This window comes from Dipodomys ordii, unplaced genomic scaffold, assembly GCF_000151885.1.
Source record: "Dipodomys ordii isolate 6190 unplaced genomic scaffold, Dord_2.0 Scaffold71, whole genome shotgun sequence".
Taxonomy (NCBI): domain Eukaryota; kingdom Metazoa; phylum Chordata; class Mammalia; order Rodentia; family Heteromyidae; genus Dipodomys; species Dipodomys ordii.
The window spans coordinates 3,229,639-3,249,449 of record NW_012267287.1 but is presented as its reverse complement, the minus strand read 5'-3'; the positions used below and the strand labels follow the sequence as shown (position 1 = coordinate 3,249,449).

At 50.9% G+C, this 19,811-nt stretch overlaps 1 protein-coding gene across 3 annotated transcripts in view; it reads left to right on the top strand.

Annotated features, from left to right (window-relative positions):
- The first annotated feature begins 1,970 nt into the window (after positions 1-1,970).
- Tbc1d14 (TBC1 domain family, member 14) overlaps positions 1,971-19,811 on the top strand; it is a 62,264-nt gene continuing 44,423 nt past the window's right edge. For all 3 annotated transcript variants that reach the window (XM_013023940.1, XM_013023939.1, XM_013023938.1), the window contains exons 1-2: positions 1,971-2,139; positions 9,018-9,138. In XM_013023940.1, coding sequence (XP_012879394.1) covers positions 2,102-2,139; positions 9,018-9,138 — 159 coding nt within the window. In that variant the 5' untranslated portion in view covers positions 1,971-2,101. The remainder of the gene's footprint in view (positions 2,140-9,017; positions 9,139-19,811) is intronic.

Here is a 19,811-nt window from a genome sequence, read left to right as displayed (position 1 = left end):
CAGGGCCTCAGGTATGCAAGGCAAGCACTCTACCACTGAGTACCTTCCCAGCCCCTTGTTGGGGACTTTTATGTCTACATTCATGAGCATAGGCTGGAACTTTCTTTTTGGTTCTAGCCAAAGGAAGGCCTGTGTTGGTCTCTTACCATGGGCTGGGAAGCCAGGAAGTGCTTCCCTGTCTTAAGTTCCCACAGAGTTCCACTCAAATTTTCTCTGCCGATTAATCAAACTTACTTGTATGGATGGACAGCACTTCTCCTGGGCCAGCCTTGTCTCTACTGATTATCATTAAAAAAAAAAATTATAAGCCGGGTGCCGGTGGCTCATACCTGTCACCTACTACTCAGGAGGCTGAGGTCTGAGGATCATGGTTTGAAGCCAGCCCAGGCAGGAAAGTCTGTGAGATTCTTATCTCTAATTAACCACCAGAAAACCAGAAGTGGTGCTGTGGCTCAAGTGATAGAGCACTTGCCTTGAGCCTAAGAGCTCAGGGAGCACCCAGGCCCAGAGTTCAAGCCCCACCACCAACTAAAAATAAAAACAACTATGAGTAATATATACACATACGTATACAAATTCAGAAATGTGTAAAGTAGCAGTAACAGTCCTCTGTGTGTATGTGCGCGCGCACATGCACACACACACTGGGACTTGAACTCAGGGCCTCAAACTCTTGGTTAGCTTTTTTTTTTTTTTTTTTTGGCGGTCGTGGGGCTTGAACTCTGGGCCTGGGCGCTGTCCCTCAGCTCTTCAGCTCAAGGCGAGTGCTCTACCACTTGAGCTACAGCGCCACTTCCGGTTTTCTGGTGGTTTATTGGAGATAGGAGTCTCAGGGTCTTTCCTGCCCGGGCTGGCTTTGAACCGAGATCCTCAGATCTCAGCCTCCTGAGTAGCTAGGATGACAGGCGTGAGCCCCCAGCGCCCGGCTTGGTTAGCTTTTTTATTCAAGGCTGACCTACTACCACTTGAGCCTTACCTCCGCTTCATGTTTTTTGGGTAATTGGAGTAAGAGTCTCTTAGATTTGTTTGCCCAGGCTAGGTTTGAACCTTGATCCTCAGCTCTCAGCTGCTTGAGTAGGATTACCCGTGAGAGCTGCCCACGCCTGGCAGCCATCCCCTTCTCTTCCCACACCCAGCCATGGGCTGGCCATCCTAGCACACAAGCACACGGACACAGGGTTTCTCTGTTAAAGAGCCCTGGAGCTGACTTGGAAACACAGAGGCCCTGGCTAGGGTCATTTTTGGTGTGTAGACTGCAGGTGTTCTTAAAATGATCATTTTGCTGGGCTTGAACTTGCTAGTGAGGTCTTCTTTTTGTTTTTGTTTTTGGTGATACTGAACTTTGAACACAGAGTCTTGGGCTGGCCAGAAAAGCTGTTTACACCAGAGCCCTATCTCTAGCTGTTTTTGCTTGAACTATTTTTCAGGTATGGTTTTGCACTTTGGGTTCTGGCCAGCCTCAGCTGCGATCCTCCTGCCTGTACTTTCTGTGTAGCTGGGATTACAAGTGGGTACCGCCTTACCTTTCTTGTTCTTTGACCTAGGGGCTGGGTAACTTCCTGGCTGGTCTTGAACTGTAATTCTCCCATTACTGCCTCCCAGGTATCTGGGATTACAGATATAGGCCTGTGCTCCCAATCTGTTTTGTTGTTGCTTTTTAAAGCAGTGGTGAGCAAGGGAGCACCTGGCAGTGGGGCTTCTGTGGGCATTTGGACCATGTGTGTGACCCACCCCTATGCCCCTGTGCAATGGCTTGCGCGGCGCGGTGTGTGCTTAACAGGTGTGGTGGGGCTGGCGCTTGGTGCGATGCTGCCTTGCTTCCCAGTGGGAGGTGCCAGTGGGCGTCGTGACCAGTGTGCCCATCCTATCACAGCTTGTGCTGGAGTCTGCACCCTGGCCCAGGAACCGGGGCACCCGCTCTGCTGCCCCTCCTCTTTGGCCCCGCCCCTGCCCTTCCAGCCGATCTTCATTCTGTGTGCCTTCACCTTCAGGCCCTGTGGGCGGGAGGAAGCCTCCCAGCTTGTCCCTGGCACTGTGACTTGCCAGGAATGTGGCGCCCCAGCACCCGGCCCCCCAGAGCTTCGCGGTCCCAGTAGACACCATGGCTGTCTCTCCCGCACTCCTGCTGTTCATGGACAGGTGGGTTCTCGTGCTATGGCTGCTGCCTTACTTCTTGGTTTGATTTCACCTGTTGCCCTTGGTCAGGCAGTTTTTCCCTCTGGTGTGACAAGATCCCGCCGGGGCCAGGGGTCTCTGGGCTGGTGCTTGTGTATGTGCGTGTCTGGTGTTTACTTCACAGTAAAAGATCTCAGTGTCATTCTCACTTCCTAGTTCCTGGGGAGCTGGTAGGATCTGATCACACAGGACTTGTACTGTGAAGAGCTCAGCTTTGTTTGGCCTCTCTGTGATGGGTGAGGTAGAACCTTTGTTCCAGGGAAAAGACAGAGGCTGACACATGTCCAGCTCCAGGGGTAGAAACAGATATCGCAAACAGGCCTGCCAGGAACTGCTTTTGTTTTTTTTTTTTTTTTCCAGTCAGTTATGGGGCTTGAACTCTGGGCCTGGGCGCTGTCCCTCAGCTCTTCAGCTCAAGCAAGGCGCTTGAGCCACAGCACCACTTCCAGTTTTCTGGTGTTTCATTGGAGATAAGAGTCTCACAGCGTTTCCTGCCTGGGCTGGCTTTGAACTGCCAGCCTCAGATCTCAGCCTCCTGAGTCGTTAGGATGACAGGCGTGAGCCACTGGCACCTGGCCTGCTCTTGGTTTTGCCATCTCTGTCCCAGATAGATGCCAGGCTCGGTGACTTCCTCCTGGGCTATGCGTGCTTTTCTCCTAGGGTTGTTGGGAGGAGGCTGTAGACTGATGATGAGTGCTTGCTGCAGTCCCGCCTGGCAGGTGACCTGTAGCTGGGATTTAGAAGATGGTCCAGAAGTTACCTCATGGTCTGTTCAGGTTGTGTCTGATCAAGTTGCAAACAGATTGCTGTACACGAGACTAAAGAGGAAAAGAGCAAGAAACTCCAAGTAATTATGATTCGGAGCTCAGGTGTGTGGTGTCCTGAGGCCGAGGGCTTTGAGGTTCATTCTTAGACTCGCAGGATTGCTAAGAAACCCCTGAGGAGAGTGTGGCTGGCGGAACCTGCCACAGCACGTTCCCTGTGGCTTACCCACCAGCTCTGCCAGCAGCTCTGCATCTCACGGGGCACAGCTGTTCTCCAGTTGCAAGGGATTCCTTGGAAAAGCTTTGGTTGCACACATTTGAGTGCTGGATGTGTGCCAAGGCCTGCTGTAGGCACTGCCTCCTTGCGGTAAGTGGCGGGAGCAGGGCGTGGCTCCGGAGCCTGGCACCCTGGCAAGGGCGGCCTCTGAGGCACAGGTGACATTGTACCCTGCCTTCGGTGAGCACCTGTGAGCAGGTGCTGTGTCGCCCTGGTAGCCCAGACCCAGGTGCGGCACTGCTGTGTTTTGTTGTCAGAGAGCATCTCAGTTGTTGGAATCGAGAGGGAAAGGCATTCCTCTCCGGCGGTGACACTGTCCCTGTGTGGCAGGGACTTGGCCTGTGAGCCCTGCTGGCGTCTCGTCCTCTGGACACACAGCCTCTGCTGCCAATGCCCTCACGTGTCCCCGATTTTGTGTTCATAAGTAAGCTTTGTTTCCCCTTAGATTCCCTAAATTCTTAGAGGCCTCCCTGGCACCCAGGTCGGGAGATGTTGGCATCACAGATGCAGCAAAGCATGGAGTGAAGGGCTGTACGGGACAGAGCACCCACTGCACTGCAGCTCTGTGGTGGCTTACTGTCCTGCAGGTTTGGCCCATTGTGATACTTCGATAGGCCAGAAACCCAGGTTTGCATGATTGCTAGATTGAAAACATGTTTGACAAATAGTTCACACTGTGGCGCTAGAACATGTGGGCTGCTGGCCTGTGGTCTCTGAGCACCCCCGGCCCAGGGCTGCGCAGCACAGCTGCAGGAGACGTGCGTTAGCCGTAGGAGAAGTGAGTTCCATGTATAGATGCAAGCTTTGTGGGGAGTCGCTGGCCCTGGGCGGCTGCTCTGCAGAGGGCACAGCTGGCCCAGCTATAGCCCGTGGTCGGCGAGTGACCCCTCCGCACCCCGAGCAGCGCCAGTGTGGCTGGTGGTCTTCATGTCACTCTGTGTTCAGCTCTCAGCCAAATGTGTCAGGAGGAGGTGACTCTGTGGCTTTCTTGATGCAGATAGGAGTCTGAGCTGCTGGCATGGGTGGACAGGGAGTGTGGTGGGCTCAGGAATTCCCACTAGGAAGGCCCATTCTGCCTCACCCCTGGATTTGCTGGAAGCAGAGGATGCAGGAATGTGGGTAGCAAGCTCTCCCAGCAGGGGTCTTTGCTGCCTTTTTGCCCCTCCCCCTCATGTCCCCTGCCAGGCTGGGCTGTTCCTCAGGAGTTGGAGACAGAGCAGGAGCAGGCCGCAGTTATCCATGCTGCTGCATGTGTCCCCTTGAGGGTGAAGGCCAGCCATTCTGCATTCATACCAGGAAGAAATGGAGGCACTCATGGGCCGCGTCCACTGCAACACACTCCTTTGCGTGCTGGCCTTGCCTGGAATGCGTCTCAGGGGGCAGCCTAGGGAATGTGCCACCTTACCAGGCTGTCACCTGGGAGCTGAGGGTACTGTCTGGAGCAGGAGCTCTGTCCTGGAGCAGTGCCTGTGGGGTCAACATGCACTAGGTCAGGTCATTGCTATCTAGGTCAGTATGTGTTTGAACAAGAGAAGGTGGAACTTGCCAGCCAATATGGCACCTGTTTGCTGCATGAAGGTCCGGGGTGGCAGCCCCTGAAGCCCGTTTGCTGCATGAAGGTCCGGGGTGGAAGCCCCTGAAGCCGGGTCCTCTTGCTGGCACCTGCTCTAGGCTGGCGGTAGAAGTAGAGCAGCTCTCGGCGTCGCTGTGCTCCTCGGAGGAGGGCGTGTTGCTGAGGCTGGGTCATGCAAAGTCAGGGGGTGCTGGCTGCTTTGCAGGTCTGGTTGAATTGCCTCTTGCTGGGCTGGGCCAGTGCTCCTGTGGTTAGTAAGCCACGCTGCCCCCTGCAAGGGTGAGCTGGCCCCGTGGCGGGGCCGGCTTCTGCTGCTGGGCTCTGAGCTCCCCGCGGCAGGTCATGCTGACTGACCTCTGTGCATCCTGTGCGGCCTGTGCCGCCCTCTCAGTGAGCACTGGGCCTGCGCGCCCTGCCAGCCGCTTCTCCGGGTGGCTCTCTCCTCACTCTGTCCCTGGAGAACCCGTTCCAGTGGCTCTAGGAGGCAGCTGAAGGCAAGGGCACTAACAACCGGCCCCGCCTCCTCACAATTGTGGGGAGCTGCTGCTAACCCTCAGGCTCCCTTCCTCTCAGGGCTGGAGAGAACCTTCTGGTCTTTGCGGCATCACCCCCCCGCTCAGCAGGCAGATAGCTGCTGGGCTTCCTGGGGCTCACCTGTGTGTTTCATGATCTGGGTCCTAGACACCGTGGATGTGTCCGCAGTGTGGACGGCACTGGGTTGGTGAGCGGGTAGCAGGCCTGCGCACTGCGCTCCTCTCATCGTCAAACCGAATCAGGGGGATGGAAGTGGCACTGAGGCCGTGGCTCTGAGGGTGGGGCAGGGTGAGGGTCCAGCTCTGCGTACCTCTTGGCACTCCTGGGCCTGCTTGCTCTTTGGTCCCTGTGTGCTGTAAAGGCTGGGGTTCTGCTGCTCTGTGCGTTCAGTTTGGGGCAAGGCTCAGCCTCTAGGAAGCCCGCGGTGATGGGTAGTGCACCCCCGAGGCCATACCCCACGTGCTGAGTGACCCTCCGGGGCCAGCTCTCCACTGTCCCTTCTCTGTAACCTGCTTAGGCTCCAGCGAGGTGGCAGCCATTTGTACCTGAGCTGTGGCTCAGGTGGTGCAGTTGGTGCCTGGCAGAGTCCCAGCACGAGACAGATCTGAAACTATACATGAGGGACAGCCGAAGAAAGGGTGGAGCTGCACCCAGGCCAGCAGGCGTGTGTCACAGATGGGAGAGGTTCGGCGCTAACCTGGGAAGAGGCCAAAGGTTTTTACAGACCATGACTGCCCCCCCCCCCGCCACCCTTTTTTTTTTGTCATTGGATGTGGCTGAGTCCCTCAGGAAGTGTGGCAGCTGGGAGGCCAGGTGTCTTGGCACTCCTACATGGTCCCAGCCTGCACAGGAGCTTCTGGCCAAGGCTGATGCCCTTTTGGAGAGAGGCAGATGCCTAGAGGACTGAGTAAACATGGCCCTTCGCCTTCCTGCCCCTGGCTGCCCACCGCCTCCGTGGAGCAGGAGATAAATGGCATCTGGGGAGAAGCAGGTAGTGAAGACGAGCCTGTGGCAGCAGCCTGTGAGCTGAGAGATGAGCTCTCCGTGTGCGTGTGGTGGGCTTTGTGGCCCTGAGTCCACGGTGGCCCCCACAACCCTCTGTGGACAGTTTGGCCTGAGCCTGTGTGGGCTGGAGGCCAGGGTCGTGGGCAAGCGCTGTTGCTCTGCTTGGTGGTCTGCCCAGGCAGACTGGCCTGAGGCTCTGAGTCCTTGGCGCTGTCTTAAGTCAGTCACTGTCTCTGCCAAGAGCAAGTGCTCCTCCTCCTATGATGGAGGAAGAGGTGCAAAGCAAAGGGGTCTCGCACGCGGGCCCCTTCTTTCCCAGGGCTCTTGCCCCGTCCAAAGGCCGCTGCAAGTGAGCTCTGAGTGCTGGCAGGCCTCGGTGTCTCCTTAGTCTTCACCCTGGGTGGCCGGGTGTGCGTGTTAGTCATGTTCTTGCCATTGTGACAAGATGGTGTCCCCTAAGTTTCTCCAGGGTAAAGTAAGCTGACTTTGCAAGTCACCATTTTTAGGAGTTATTTTTAAGCTGTGTTAAAAATAAAAGGCCTCTTGCATCCAGCTTCCAACTATGCTGGCATGGCAGTAGTATGTTACCAGTGCCTCCCTCTCAAAGCTTTTCCTCCTCCACTGGTTATGTTTGCTTATTTGTCTCTCCTGTGCCCAAAGATTTCTGTTTTATTTGATGAGTTTTTTACTGCACCATTCTCTTTTTTTATTTTGTCATTGGGGGCTTGAACTTGGCCTGGTTGCTGTCCCTGAGCTCAAGGCTAACACTCTTCCCCCTTTGAGCCACAGTGCCACTCCTAGTTTTCTGGTGATTATTTGGAGATAAGAGTCTGTTAGTCCAATAAGCTCCTTTCCTATAGTTTAGCTTATTAGACTAACAGAGCCCCACCAACTTTCTTGCCTGGGCTGGCTTTGAGCTGCGATTCTCGGATCTCAGCCTCCTGAGGAGCTACGATTACAGGCGTGAGCCACCCGTGCCAGTTTTCATTATTTTGATGATTAAATTGCTCCAGATTGGCAGTGGGGCCTCCGCAGCAGACAAGCCTTTGTCTTCCTGGAGCACTTCCTGTTGTCCAGGGAGGCGCTTCATGTTCATTGGGAGCTTCTGGAGACTCCTAGAGACCATTTGTTTAAACTGATTGCACAGGCTGGGAAGATGGCTCAGCGGTAGAAAGCTGAGGGACAGTGCCCAGGCCCAGAGTTCAGGCCCCATGACACACACACACAGACACGCAGACACACACACACACAGACACACACACACACACACACTGATTGCACAGGCTGGGAAGATGGCTCAGTGGTAGAAAGCTGAGGGACAGTGCCCAGGCCCAGAGTTCAGACCCCATGACACACACACACACAGACAGACATGCAGACACACACACACACACACAGACACGCAGACACACACACACACATAGACACGCAGACACACACACACACACACACACTGATTGCACAGGCTGGGAAGATGGCTCAGTGGTAGAAAGCTGAGGGACAGCGCCCAGGCCCAGAGTTCAGGCCCCATGACACACACACACACACACAGACACGCAGACACACACACACACAGACACACACACACAGACACACACACACACACGCAGACACACAGACACACACACACACAGACACACACTGATTGCACAGGCTGGGAAGATGACTCAGCGGTAGAAAGCTGAGGGACAGTGCCCAGGCCCAGAGTTCAGGCCCCATGACACACACACACACACAGACAGACACGCAGACACACACACACACACACACACAAAGACACACACAGACACACAGACACGCACACACATACACACACAGACACACACACACCATACACACACATACACACACAGACACACATACACACACAGACACGCAGACACACACACACAGAGACACAAAGACACACAGACACACAGACACAGACACACAGACACACACACAGACACGCAGACACACAAACACACACACAGACACACACACAGACACACACATGCAGACACATACACACAGACACACACATACACACACAGACACACACACAGACACACACAGACACACACACATACACACACAGACACACACACAGACACACACACACACGCAGACACACACACAGACACACACACACACACACACACACTGATTGCGCCTGTAGTTGAAATTGCATCTCCATATTGCTTATTCCTACTGCCAGTTGGACTTTTTGTTTCCATGTTGTCAGAAAAGAAGACGTAATAGCCACCACCTCACCATCTCATTTGCCTTGTAGAGGGTCTGATGGTGAACACTGTGAACCTGAGACCTCAATTTGTATCACAACCTTGTGGGTCACGGAAACACAGGAAACTGTCACAGCATCATACAACTTGTTAAATGGTTGAGCCAGAGTTCAGTTTGATTTGGCTAGCTTTTTCTCATACACTTTGTTATCATTTAACACATTTCCTTATTCTAAATTATGGAATTTTTACATGTAACCATTGAATAACAAGAAGTTTATTTCTGGTTCTCTTGCTGCTTAATTCTCTGTCTGTGAAAGTCAGGTCTGAAGAATTCAAGTAGGTGACTCACCGTGTCCTACCTCAGAAAGGAAGGTTGCTTGTTTTTTTTTAATCAGTGACTTAGCTGTCCTGCTGTTTCTCTAAGCACCCAGAAGCTCCCTAACCCTTTTATTTTCTTCCTATAGGAATTTGCTTGCTAGAAAACACAATGCAAGATTTGACAGACAAAGAGACTTGGGATGGAAGTTATTTGGAAAAGTTCCACTCCGAGAGAATGCTCAGAAAGATTCAAAGAGAATACAAAAGGTATACTGGGCTGGGAACCAGCGTCCGGCTGGTGTGTGGGGTCAGCATTTGTGGTGGACCGTGTGGAGGTGACCTTTGCCGAGGCTTTGGAGTGGGGAACCTCTTTGTATTCCTGTGTGTCTCATTCCTAAAACTCAGGTCTGGACAGAATGTGAGTGAATTTAGCCCTTTTCATTCTGACAGCTTTATATATATATGTGTGTGTGTGTGTGTGTGTGTGTGTGTGTGTGTGTGTGTGTGTGTGTGTGTGTGTGTGTGTGTGTGTGTGTGTGTGTGTATTATGTATATGTATATATATATATGTATATATATGTATATGTATATATACGAAAGATGGGTTGTCAAAGCTGAGCTTTAAGTATTTGTAACTTCATTAACTAATCAGTGTTTCCAATGACACTTGGAAATGTGTTCATCGCCAAATTTTTATTATGTTTGATATTAAAGTATTCCTATGGATGTCTTAGCCTTCCCTTCGTGTTGCTCTGGGACAGGCAGGCCAGGCCAGGCTGGCCTTCTCCAGCCTCCGCAGACCCTTTCCCTTGCACACTCTTAGGTTGTGTCTGCTTGGGGGCTGGAGCTTAGGACGAAGCCAGGCCACAGCAGCATCACCACTACCAGCCTTGCTCCCTGTGTGGGGATGACAGCGGAGAGGAGGGTGCTGCCAGATGCTGTGTTCTCTGTGCGTGGGCAGTCCTGTGCCGCCTCCTAGGACCCGAACCTACTACCCTGGCATCTTGGGAGCCCGTTGTTGGCTCCCAACTGCTTCCTTTGTAGCCTCAGGTTTCTCTTCCCTGGCAAGTCATTCAGTAAACAGCCTTTAGTACCAACGAAATGCTAGGCCTCAGCACTGGCCGGGGCTGAGAGGAAGAGCAGAGCCTGTGCTCCGGAGCAGTACTCCAGACCCATCTGTGCACAGGCCCTCAGGGCACAGGCCCTCAGGGAGGCAGTGGGAAGGAGGTGTGGCCTTCTCTTTGAGGCCACACTGGCACTTGATGTCCATGCGGGGATCTGGTACCATGTGATATCTGGGCACTGGCTTTACAAGATAGAGTGTTTGTATTTCTAGTCTATTTAAAACTCCAGCAACCCCAGGAGGAAGAGAGGATTGTTGTTATCTTCACACACTGCCCTGCAGCTAGGGAGTGGCAGAGGTAGACCCAGACTCGGGCTCTGGGGCCTCACTGTGGGCTGGGAAGGTATTGGGCACTGTGAGTGAGGAAGAAGCTGTCGACAGGGCCTGTGGGTGTACTGCCGTCAGCGCTGACGTGCGGCTGGCCTTTGCTGAGGACAGTGAGTTTTCTCTGAGTCCACCAGAGAGGTAGTGGGGTCTGGCCCTGCGGAGCTTACTGTGGGCGCAGAGTGAGCCCAGAGGGCCCGAGGACCTGCTGGGTGTGGATGCTGAGGGTGGGGGGAAGGAGCAGACAGGCCCCCCCAGAGCGCCATTTCCATCCCTAAGCAAATTTAATTTGTTTTGAATACTGTCTACAATTCCGTAGAATTGTTGACTCACCGAGCAAATCAGTGTGGGAATACATTTTAGTAGGTTGTTACTTTTGGATTTAAATCATTGTATAGACTTATTAATCAAGCAAACTATTGTAGACTTTTTAAAGAAACTATTTTAAGAAGTAACAATTACACTAAGCAGATGTTCCCTTGACTTATTAATATCACTTGCCTCATGCTTAAAATTCTGTGGTTTTTTTTTTAGTGCCCTGCTATTTCCTTTTCCTTTATCTTATTTATTTTTTTTAATGAACTGAAATGACTAGCTGGCTGATTGTGTAGTAACACGATACTGCAGAAAAGACCATCTGGCTTTGGTCATCAATAATAAAGACCGCAACAGTACCTGTACTGGTCACACAATCCGGCCTGCAGCCCTTGTGCCTCTGTTTGTGTCTCTGGCCCTCTCATCTCTCCGGTCCTGCTCCGCGTTGACAAAGCCTGAGAGGGATTTAGGGTCAGGCCTGCACTGAGGGGGATGCTTTGGGTACCAGGCCTGCGGCGGCTGTGCCACTGCCCTCTGCTCCCACTGCTCCTGCTCTGCGTCTACACTTGTGGTCGGAGAGGGTGATAGAGCTCCAGTAGGAGCTAAAGCATAAAGCCTTCGGGAAATGCTTCATTCCTTTTCCTTCTTGCCACAATAATAATAATAATAGGGCTGGGAAGGTGGCTCAGTGGTAGAGCGCTTGCCTTGCATGTGTAAGGCCCTGGGTTCGATTCCTCAGCACCACATAAGCAAAAAAGAAAAAAGCCGGAAATGGCGCTGTGGCTCAAGTGGTAGAGCACTAGCCTTGAGCTGAAGAGCTGAGGGACAGCACCCAGGCCCAGAGTTCAGGCCCCACGACCGGACCAAAAAGAAAAACAAAGTTATTATTATTATTATAACATGTAGTGCTTTTGAGAATATAGACTTAGAGTTGGGTGCCAGGAGCTCCTGTCTATAATCCTAGCTACTCAGAAGGGTGAGATCTGAGAATTGTGGTTTGAAGACAAATCTAAGAGACTTTTTATCTTTAGTAATTAGCAAAAAGCTAAGTGGTGTGGCTCAAGTAGTAGAGCACCACCTTGAGTGGAAAAGCCAAACAAGAGCAAGAAATCTTGAGTTCAAGCCCCAGAACCAGAAAAAGAAAAGAAAAGAAAACAGACTTTGGAGTCTGGCTGTGTGATTTTAGGTGTTACTTAACCTCTCTGAGCCTCATTCTCTATTCAGAGCAGTGGCACCGATTTCCAGGATGGAGCACTCAAGTGAGTCAGTACGTGGTGTGTGTGCGTGGAATCTAGTGAGGTAGCCAGGGCTGTAGGAGTGTTGTGCTCTCTTGTCCCCTCCTGTGACGAGCCAGCTCTCAGCTACGGGAAACACACACCAGGTGGGAGGACAGGGCTGAGGCCGTCTGCAGACCCCGTCAGCCTGTTCGCAGACCCTATGCCGCGCTGGGGCCAGGGCTCTGGCTGGCACCACATCACAGAAGCAGCCAGGCCGTGCCTGTGTCCCCAGAGCCTGTGGTCAAGCTAGGGGATGGGTGAGCACAGAGCCGACAGCTCTGGGCTTTTCAGCCTCGCTCATTTCTCTAGATAGCCTGGGGCCGGTTGTTTCTTCTCTGTTTCCTTCTGATAAATGGATAATACCCACTCTCTGGACTGCCCGCCCCCCCCCCCCCCCCGCCCGGGAGGGAGAAGAGTATATGATAATGTGTTTACGCAGGGTCTGGTACTTGTGGTTCAGAGTTCGTGAAGGAGTGGCCGTGGTGAGTCTAGTTTAGAAGTAGGTTCAGTGGTGACTCCATGGCCCTGGGTGTCTGCCTTGCGCCACCTGGACCACGCTCTTATCTTGGGCCTCTACAGTTCAGTTTTGGGGGAAATGTTGCAATGTTACTTTGTTATCTTTTCACATTTCTTAAAATGTTTTTAAATTAAGTCATGTTTTCTGTCGGCTTATTTTATAATTCATGGAGAGTTTCTTTGCAGGGGAGTAGCAGTGGCCAAAGGTAAATGCATCACACAAATGGTGTGTGTGTGTGTATGTGTGCGTGTGCGTGCGTGTGTGTGTGTGTGTGTGTGTGTGTGTGTGTGTGTTGGTACTGGGGCTTGTAATCAGGGCCTGAACACTATCCCCTAGCTGTCTTTCTTTCCTTCTTTCTTTCTTTCTTTCTTTCTTTCTTTCTTTCTTTCTTTCTTTCTTTCTTTTTCTTTCTTTCTTTCTTTCTTGTCAGTCCTGGGGCTTGAACTCTGGGCCTGGGCATTGGCCCTCAGCTCTTCAGCTCAAGGTGAGCACTCTACCACTTGAGCCACAGCGCCACTTCTGGTTTTCTGAGTGGTTTACTGGAGATAAGAGTCTCATGGAGGGCTGGGAAGGTGGCTCAGTGGTAGAGCGCTTGCCTTGCATGCATGAGGCCCTGGGTTCGATTCCTCAGCACCACATAAGAAAAAAAAGCAAAAAAAAAAAAAAAGAGTCTCATGGAGTTTCTTGCCCAGGCTGGCTTTGAACCATGATTCTCAGATCTCAGTCTCCTGAGTAGCTAGGATTACAGGCATGAGCTACCAATGCCAGACTTGTCTCCTAGCTTTTACATAAGACTGCTACTCTACCACTTGAGCCACAACTCCACCTTTGGCTGTTTGGTGGTTAATCAGAGATAAGACTCACCGATTTTCCAACCTAGACTGGCTTTGGACCACGATCCTCAGATCTCAGCCTCCTGAGTAGTTAGGATGACAGATGTGGTCACCAGCGCCCGGCCTAAAGCTGTGGTTCTTGAAGCAGGTTGCCAGATGGACATATCTTTTATCACTTAACATGTGTGAGAAATGCAAGTCCTTGGCTCTGACACCAACACACTAACTAACCCAGACGCTGGGATCCAAAGCCATAGTGTAATGGCTCTGCAGTCATTCCTAGTACATGCTCAGCTTCAGGAGCCATTAATGTGCAAGGAGGGAGAGTGGGACATTACAGGAGAAAATAGTCCTCTCCGCTCCCACGGGCTGTGAAGGGTCCATAGCACACCGGCATGCAAGCTTCAGTCCCTGATGGTGGCCTGGAGACAATCTGGAGAATGGGGGGAGGGATGTGGCGGGGGGCGGGGGGCTGTATGGGAAGCGTGCGGCCTCAGGCCTCCGCACATGAGTTTTCATGGGCTGAGGCTCAGCTGGGTCGTGCTGCCCTCCTTGGAGTCAGTCCTTTGCCCTGTGTGCAGAGAGGACCTTCTTCCTTGGGCCTCTTGGCCCTTTCATTTGCTCTACAGCTGTTCAGTATCTCCATTCTGGAATTGCAATGAAAGGCCATGGATCAAGGAGAGATATTTTAACATGTGTGTCGTTGCGGTGATAAATGCTGTGGAGGAGAGGGAGTTTTGACACCACTGAGCACTGTTCTCCGAAGTCAGGTTTTTCATGTGGCTGCCAGTCGCCCCACGCAGAGGGTCAGCTTGTCCCGGCCCTGGTCTTTGGGCGCCTATCCACAGCACAGTGTCAGCTGCTCACTCCTGCCCCTCCTGGCCTCCTACTCTCTGCTTCCCATTTCGTTTGCCCTGTCCTTCATCTCCACCCTGTAAGTTTCTAGAGGCCGTTGTCAGGCATGCCTGTACCATGCCACTCCCTTGGATATCCCAGCCAGACCCGAGTCTTCAGAGACCGGGCCTCCACTAGTCACCCCCCCACCCCCTGTCTCAGGTTGGGACCCGTGTGAACTCATTGGCCTGAGAGGCCTTTAGACCTTGAAGCTGTTGAGCAGATGTCAGAGGCTCAGGGTTGGAAACTGAGAGGTGTTTTCACACGTTTGTGAGTCTTTTAGACATAGTTCTGTATCCACAGGCTTGACAGTCAAGAAACGAGGTAAAGAGAACATTTAGGCCCTGGCCGGACTCTGGGGCAGCTGCTGATTGCGGCAATGATAACTGCAGGGAGGGACAGGCTTGTCTGTCCAGTGTCTTGGATAAAAGGGTCACGTGAGCCACGTTGAGTCCGTGGCCTGCTCTGGGTGGATCTGTGTCACTGGGAATGTCTTTGATGGCCTTCTGGAATTTCAAGACAATCTCAGATCTTTTTTTTTGGGGGGTCTGGTCGTAGGGCCTGAACTCTGGGCCTGGGCGCTGTCCCTCAGCTCAAGGCTAGCGCTCTACCACTTGAGCCACAATGCCACTTCCGGCTTTTTTCTTTTTTGCTTATGTGGTGCTGAGGAATCGAACCCAGGGCCTCATGCATGCAAGGCAAGCGCTCTACCACTGAGCCACCTTCCCAGCCCCCAATCTTAGATCTTGAAGAGCCCCGGAAATTCAGGGGCTCTCAAAGGGACATTCACGGCCCTCAGTCTGCATTCTGAGAAGTCTGGGATATTCAGAAAGTCACAGCGCATCACGCATGGCAGAAAGATAGATCAGGTGCTCAGTGGTATAACTAGTCGTAGGCCTTAGGCATAGTATACTCCTTGAACAGGAGAGAAACTACCTTTGTTTTCATGGACCCCCTATGTCTTTGAAATGTGGATTTAGACAAACTTACAGAAATAAACGAGCAGGTCCCAGTTCCTCAGTACATCCCAACCTACCTCCAGTGAATGCGGCCTCAGAGCCTGAGTAGAGTGCCCAGAGCTGCTTCTTGAGGGGCTGGTGGCAGGGGGCTGGGAAGGACAAGGATTGACATACTGCTGAATTGATGCTGAGCTTACGGATTTGTCCCTTATTGACAACCCAGCCTGAGTGTAGGCAGCCAAGGCTGGCGACAGGGATTGCCAGGAACGGCTCTGTAGGCCGGTCTGAGCAGTGGGTCCCGCAGCAGAGGCAGACGCTGTCCTCTTCATTTCTTCCTTAGCTCTTCAGGCTGGGCGGTAGACAGCATGGCAGTAGCAGCAGGCGGGCAGGAACTAACGCTGAGGGACAGCAAGCTAGTGAGAAGAGCCTGCCTAGGTGGGTGCACCTCTGCGTGTTGTCTCGTTCTCACCTCGCTCTGATGAGCACACAGTTTATGTGACTAAGCAGGAAGGGGAAGACTCGGGAACCAGAAAGCACAGGGAAGATTGTAAAGAGAAGTTCAGGAAAATGCCCCTTTAAGGTTGTTAATGAACTCCCGTGTTTCCTGTCATGCCGTCGTCAGCAAGTGGAGTCTACCTTAAGTAGCATACATGGATGCCAGAGCTGAGCTTGGGGAGACCATGCGGATCCTAACGGGCCACTGGGTGGCGTGCCTGCGCACATGGTGTACATGCTCAGCCTACCAGAGACTGCTGAGTACTTTATTTTTTCAGCTCACAGAAGACTGGTTGGAACTTGTCAGGAATCCAAGGGATTACTTGCTTCAAAGACAACTATGTCAGTGCTCAGACCTAGATCAGAGTCTCATAACAGTGTCCAAAATTTCTAGAAATTTTCTATGAACTAGGATTGTCTTGGCAACCATCAAATACCAATCTAAAGATTACTTAGATGTTGGCAGTATCCAATACTTTAAAAGCAGCTGTTATTTTTAAAAAATGTTCCCACAAATAAGGGAAAACTTGCTTGAGTTGGGAAGATAAAGCTGGCTCATGCAGAAAAGTCTGAGAGTCTCCATTTCCAATTAACCAGCAAAGTGCTGGACTGTTGGTATGACTCAAGTGGTGGAGTACCAGCCATGAGCAAGTAAGTTGAGCAGGAGTACATGAGGCCCTGAATTCAAGCCATGGGAATTCAAGCAAAGGGGATTGGGAAGATAGAAAATACTAATCAACAGAAAACTACATGGATTTGTTTGTTTGTTTGGGTGCAGAAAACTACATGGATTTGTTTGTTTGTTTGGGTGCAGGAGATCAAGCTCAAGCCCTCACATATGCTTAGAAAATGCTCCAGTGCTAAGGTATATTCCAAGCCCCATACATGGAAAGTTTTAAATTGAAACCTGAGATAACTGAAATAGCTAACTGGACTGGCCCCATTGTGGAGTGGGCCTGCTAGAAAAGGAGCGATTGAACTTCAAGATACATCAAAAATTACCCAGTCTGAATGATCACAGCGGAAAAAGGGGAGGACGAAGAAGAGGAGGCGTCTCAGAGGAAAATGAGAAAGAATGTGATACCAAAAAATAGTGGACTGATTAATGGCTGAATGAAAGACATAAACCTACAAATTTAGGAAATTAAGTAACCTCCAAAGAGATGCACCCTGGAAAGTCACAGCTTGACAAATCATAACAAATTTGCTGAAGATAAAGACAAAAACATCTTATAAGGAACCAGAGGAAAATAATGCATTATTTATTGAGGAATAATAATGTGAATGAATTAATTTCTCATCAGAAGCCCACAGAGGCCAATAGGAAGGGAAACGGCATTTTTAGAGTGCTGAAAGAAAAGAGCTTTACACCCAGAATTGTGTATTGGGAATGAAAGTGAACTACAGGTATTCTCAGATGAAGGAAAACTGCTTATGTGGTACTGAGGAATTGAACCCAGGGCCTCAGGCATGCAAGGCAAGCGCTCTACCACTGAGCCACCTTCTCAGCCCCAAGTCTGAGCCTCTTATCCCCAGTTAACCACTAAAAAACCAAAAGTGAAGCTGTGGCTCACATGCATGCACACATTCTCTCTCACAGTGTGTGTGTGTGTGTGTGTGTGTGTGTGTGTGTGTCTGTGTGTGTGTGTGTGTGTCCAGCCCTACCTGCTTTTACTGATGAATTCTGAAGAGGAGTTTAGAAGAGGAGAGAATACTCCATGACTCATTTTATGAGGCCAGTGTTACCCTGTCAGCAAAGGAAGACAAACTCAGTACCAGAAAGACAAATGTGAAGACACTTATTCACAACCTCAACATAGTAGATGGGATCCAAGATTTTGTTTAAAAAGAACAAAAGCAGCTGGGTGCCAGTGGCCTGTAGTCCCTAGCTACTCAGGATGCTGAGATCTGAAGATCATGGTTCAAAGCTAGCCTATCCCAATTAACCAACTTATCTCCAATAAACCACCAGAAAACTGGAAGTGGTGCTGTAGCTCAAAGTGGTAGAGCACTAGCCTTGAGCGAAAGAGCTCAGGGACATACCCAGGTCCTGAGTTCAAACCCCATGACCAAAAAAAAAAGGAAAGAAAAGAAAAAGAACAAAAGCAATACATGGGCTCAATGCTGTGTGTCCTGGGAAAGCAAGCCAGCTCCCCATTTGAAAGTCATTACTGATCTAAAGAGTAGCACATCTGTCAGTTGAGGCAGAAAATGCAGATGGTAAAATTCAGTGTTTATTTCTGTGTTTTTTTTTTTTAACTCAGCCAAGTAGTAAAAAAAAAGAGGATGTTCTCCACCTGGCAGAGAACAGGTATAGATAGAGAGCAGCCACAGCTGACATGGTGCTTAGTGGAGAAAGATAAAGTGTACCAGGTAATGGGGCAGACAAGGAAGCACCTTCTTCTGGACTTCCCACCAAGGCTGGCTTTAAACCCACACCCTCAGTTCTCAGCCTCCTGAGTAGCTAGGATTCCAAGCATGAGCCACAGTGCTTGGTGAAAATTCTTTTTGTGGAGTAAGATAGATGTGCAGTCCAAGGAGGAGGGAATCTCTTTTGATGACTTCTTTATGTTTCAAAATTAGGAAAAATCAACCTGTCATCACATGGTGTAATGTGTAGTTAAGATTTTGTAACCAGTGCTCAATTCTAAAATACAAGTTAGCAACTGTTGTTCAAGTAGCAGCTGCAGGTTACAGCCTGCCAGAAGAGGCGGAAGAGGCATATATATGTCTTGGGAAACATGGCTTACTGCTATTTATCACATAGTGAAGGCTCATCTCTCCTATGTTTAACTGTAGTGAATCTGTGAACTCCTTATGCTGGCACACATTGGATGACTTGGAACGCATGGAGCACTAGGTGTTGGGATGGGGATCCCGATGATGGATCCAGATGATGCGATGTGCTCCTGTCTCTGAAGGCTGGGCTTTATTTCCAGAAAGGCATCATTCACCTTCCAGGCTAGCCAGGTGCCCACTGGGCCCCCCTCCCTAACCTCAGCTGTCCCTGTAAGCCACCGAGCCTCCATACAGCAGCAACACTGTCTCTTTGCTGCTCTGTGAGTGATTCAGGGCAGGGATTGTCTTCCTCTTGGTTCCTCAGGCCGAGCACTCTGATGGCTTGCTGGGTAGAAAGCAGGCAGGCAGAACAGATTCATATGACACGCTGATTCCACGGGTGCTTGAGTGCCTTCCCCGCTGTGCCTCACCGGCCTTCAGCCCAGTCTGAGGTTTTATAGTCAGCAACCACAGTGAGTGCAGCCAGGAACCTGGGGTCTAGTGCTGGGGGAGAGGGCGCAGGGCCTGGCTGTGGCTGAGAGGCAGGCAGGAGTGTCTGTAAGGATGCAGTGGAGGTGAAAACTGAAAACTGCCATTCAGCCTTCTCACATTGCTTCCAAGCCCTGGCAAGAGCTCAAAGGACAATGGATTGAATACACACATGGATTTGCACCCCTTGGGTGGACAGTGGTTACATGTCACCACTCTCATTGCACTTGTCCGTTGCTAAAGCACCAGCCATTTGGAAGGTGCACTGTACATCGAATGCCTCAGAACAGCTCTTCAGCGTAAAGTACAAACTAGCATTGCTACCTAGTCATGTTCCTTTCCTCAGGTGTATTAATGCATGATTGTTTTTTGGTGATGGTGGTGGTGATGGTATTGGGGATTGAACCCAGGGCCTCATGCATGCTAGGCAAGCATTCTTGTCACCGAGCTACACAGCCCTGGATACATTTTCTAACAAGACCTTCCTTATTCCTGCTGGCCAGGCTCAATCTCTGGTTTAATCCTATTGCTTTTTAAAGATGTCTATTGAATTCTAATTAAGATACCATCAAACCTACTCATTGGTTCTTAATATATGTATACAGGTGTTCACATTACAATCAGTGCTTTTGTTTTTTGGTCGTGGGGCTTGAACTTTGGGCTTGGGCATTGTCCCTCAGCTCTTCAGCTCAAAGCTAGTGCTCTACCGCTTGAGCCACAGCGCCACTTCCGGTTTTTTTCTAGTGGTTTATTGGAGATAAGAGTTTCACGGAGTTTCCTGCCCAGGCTGGCTTTGAACTGCAATCCTCAGATCTCAGCCTCCTGAGTAGCTAGGCTTACAGGTGTGAGCCACTGGCACCCAGCTACCCCAAACTTCTATCATAAACTTCATGCCTGTTTGCAGGCATCTGTAGATGTACCTTTTTTTTTTTTTGG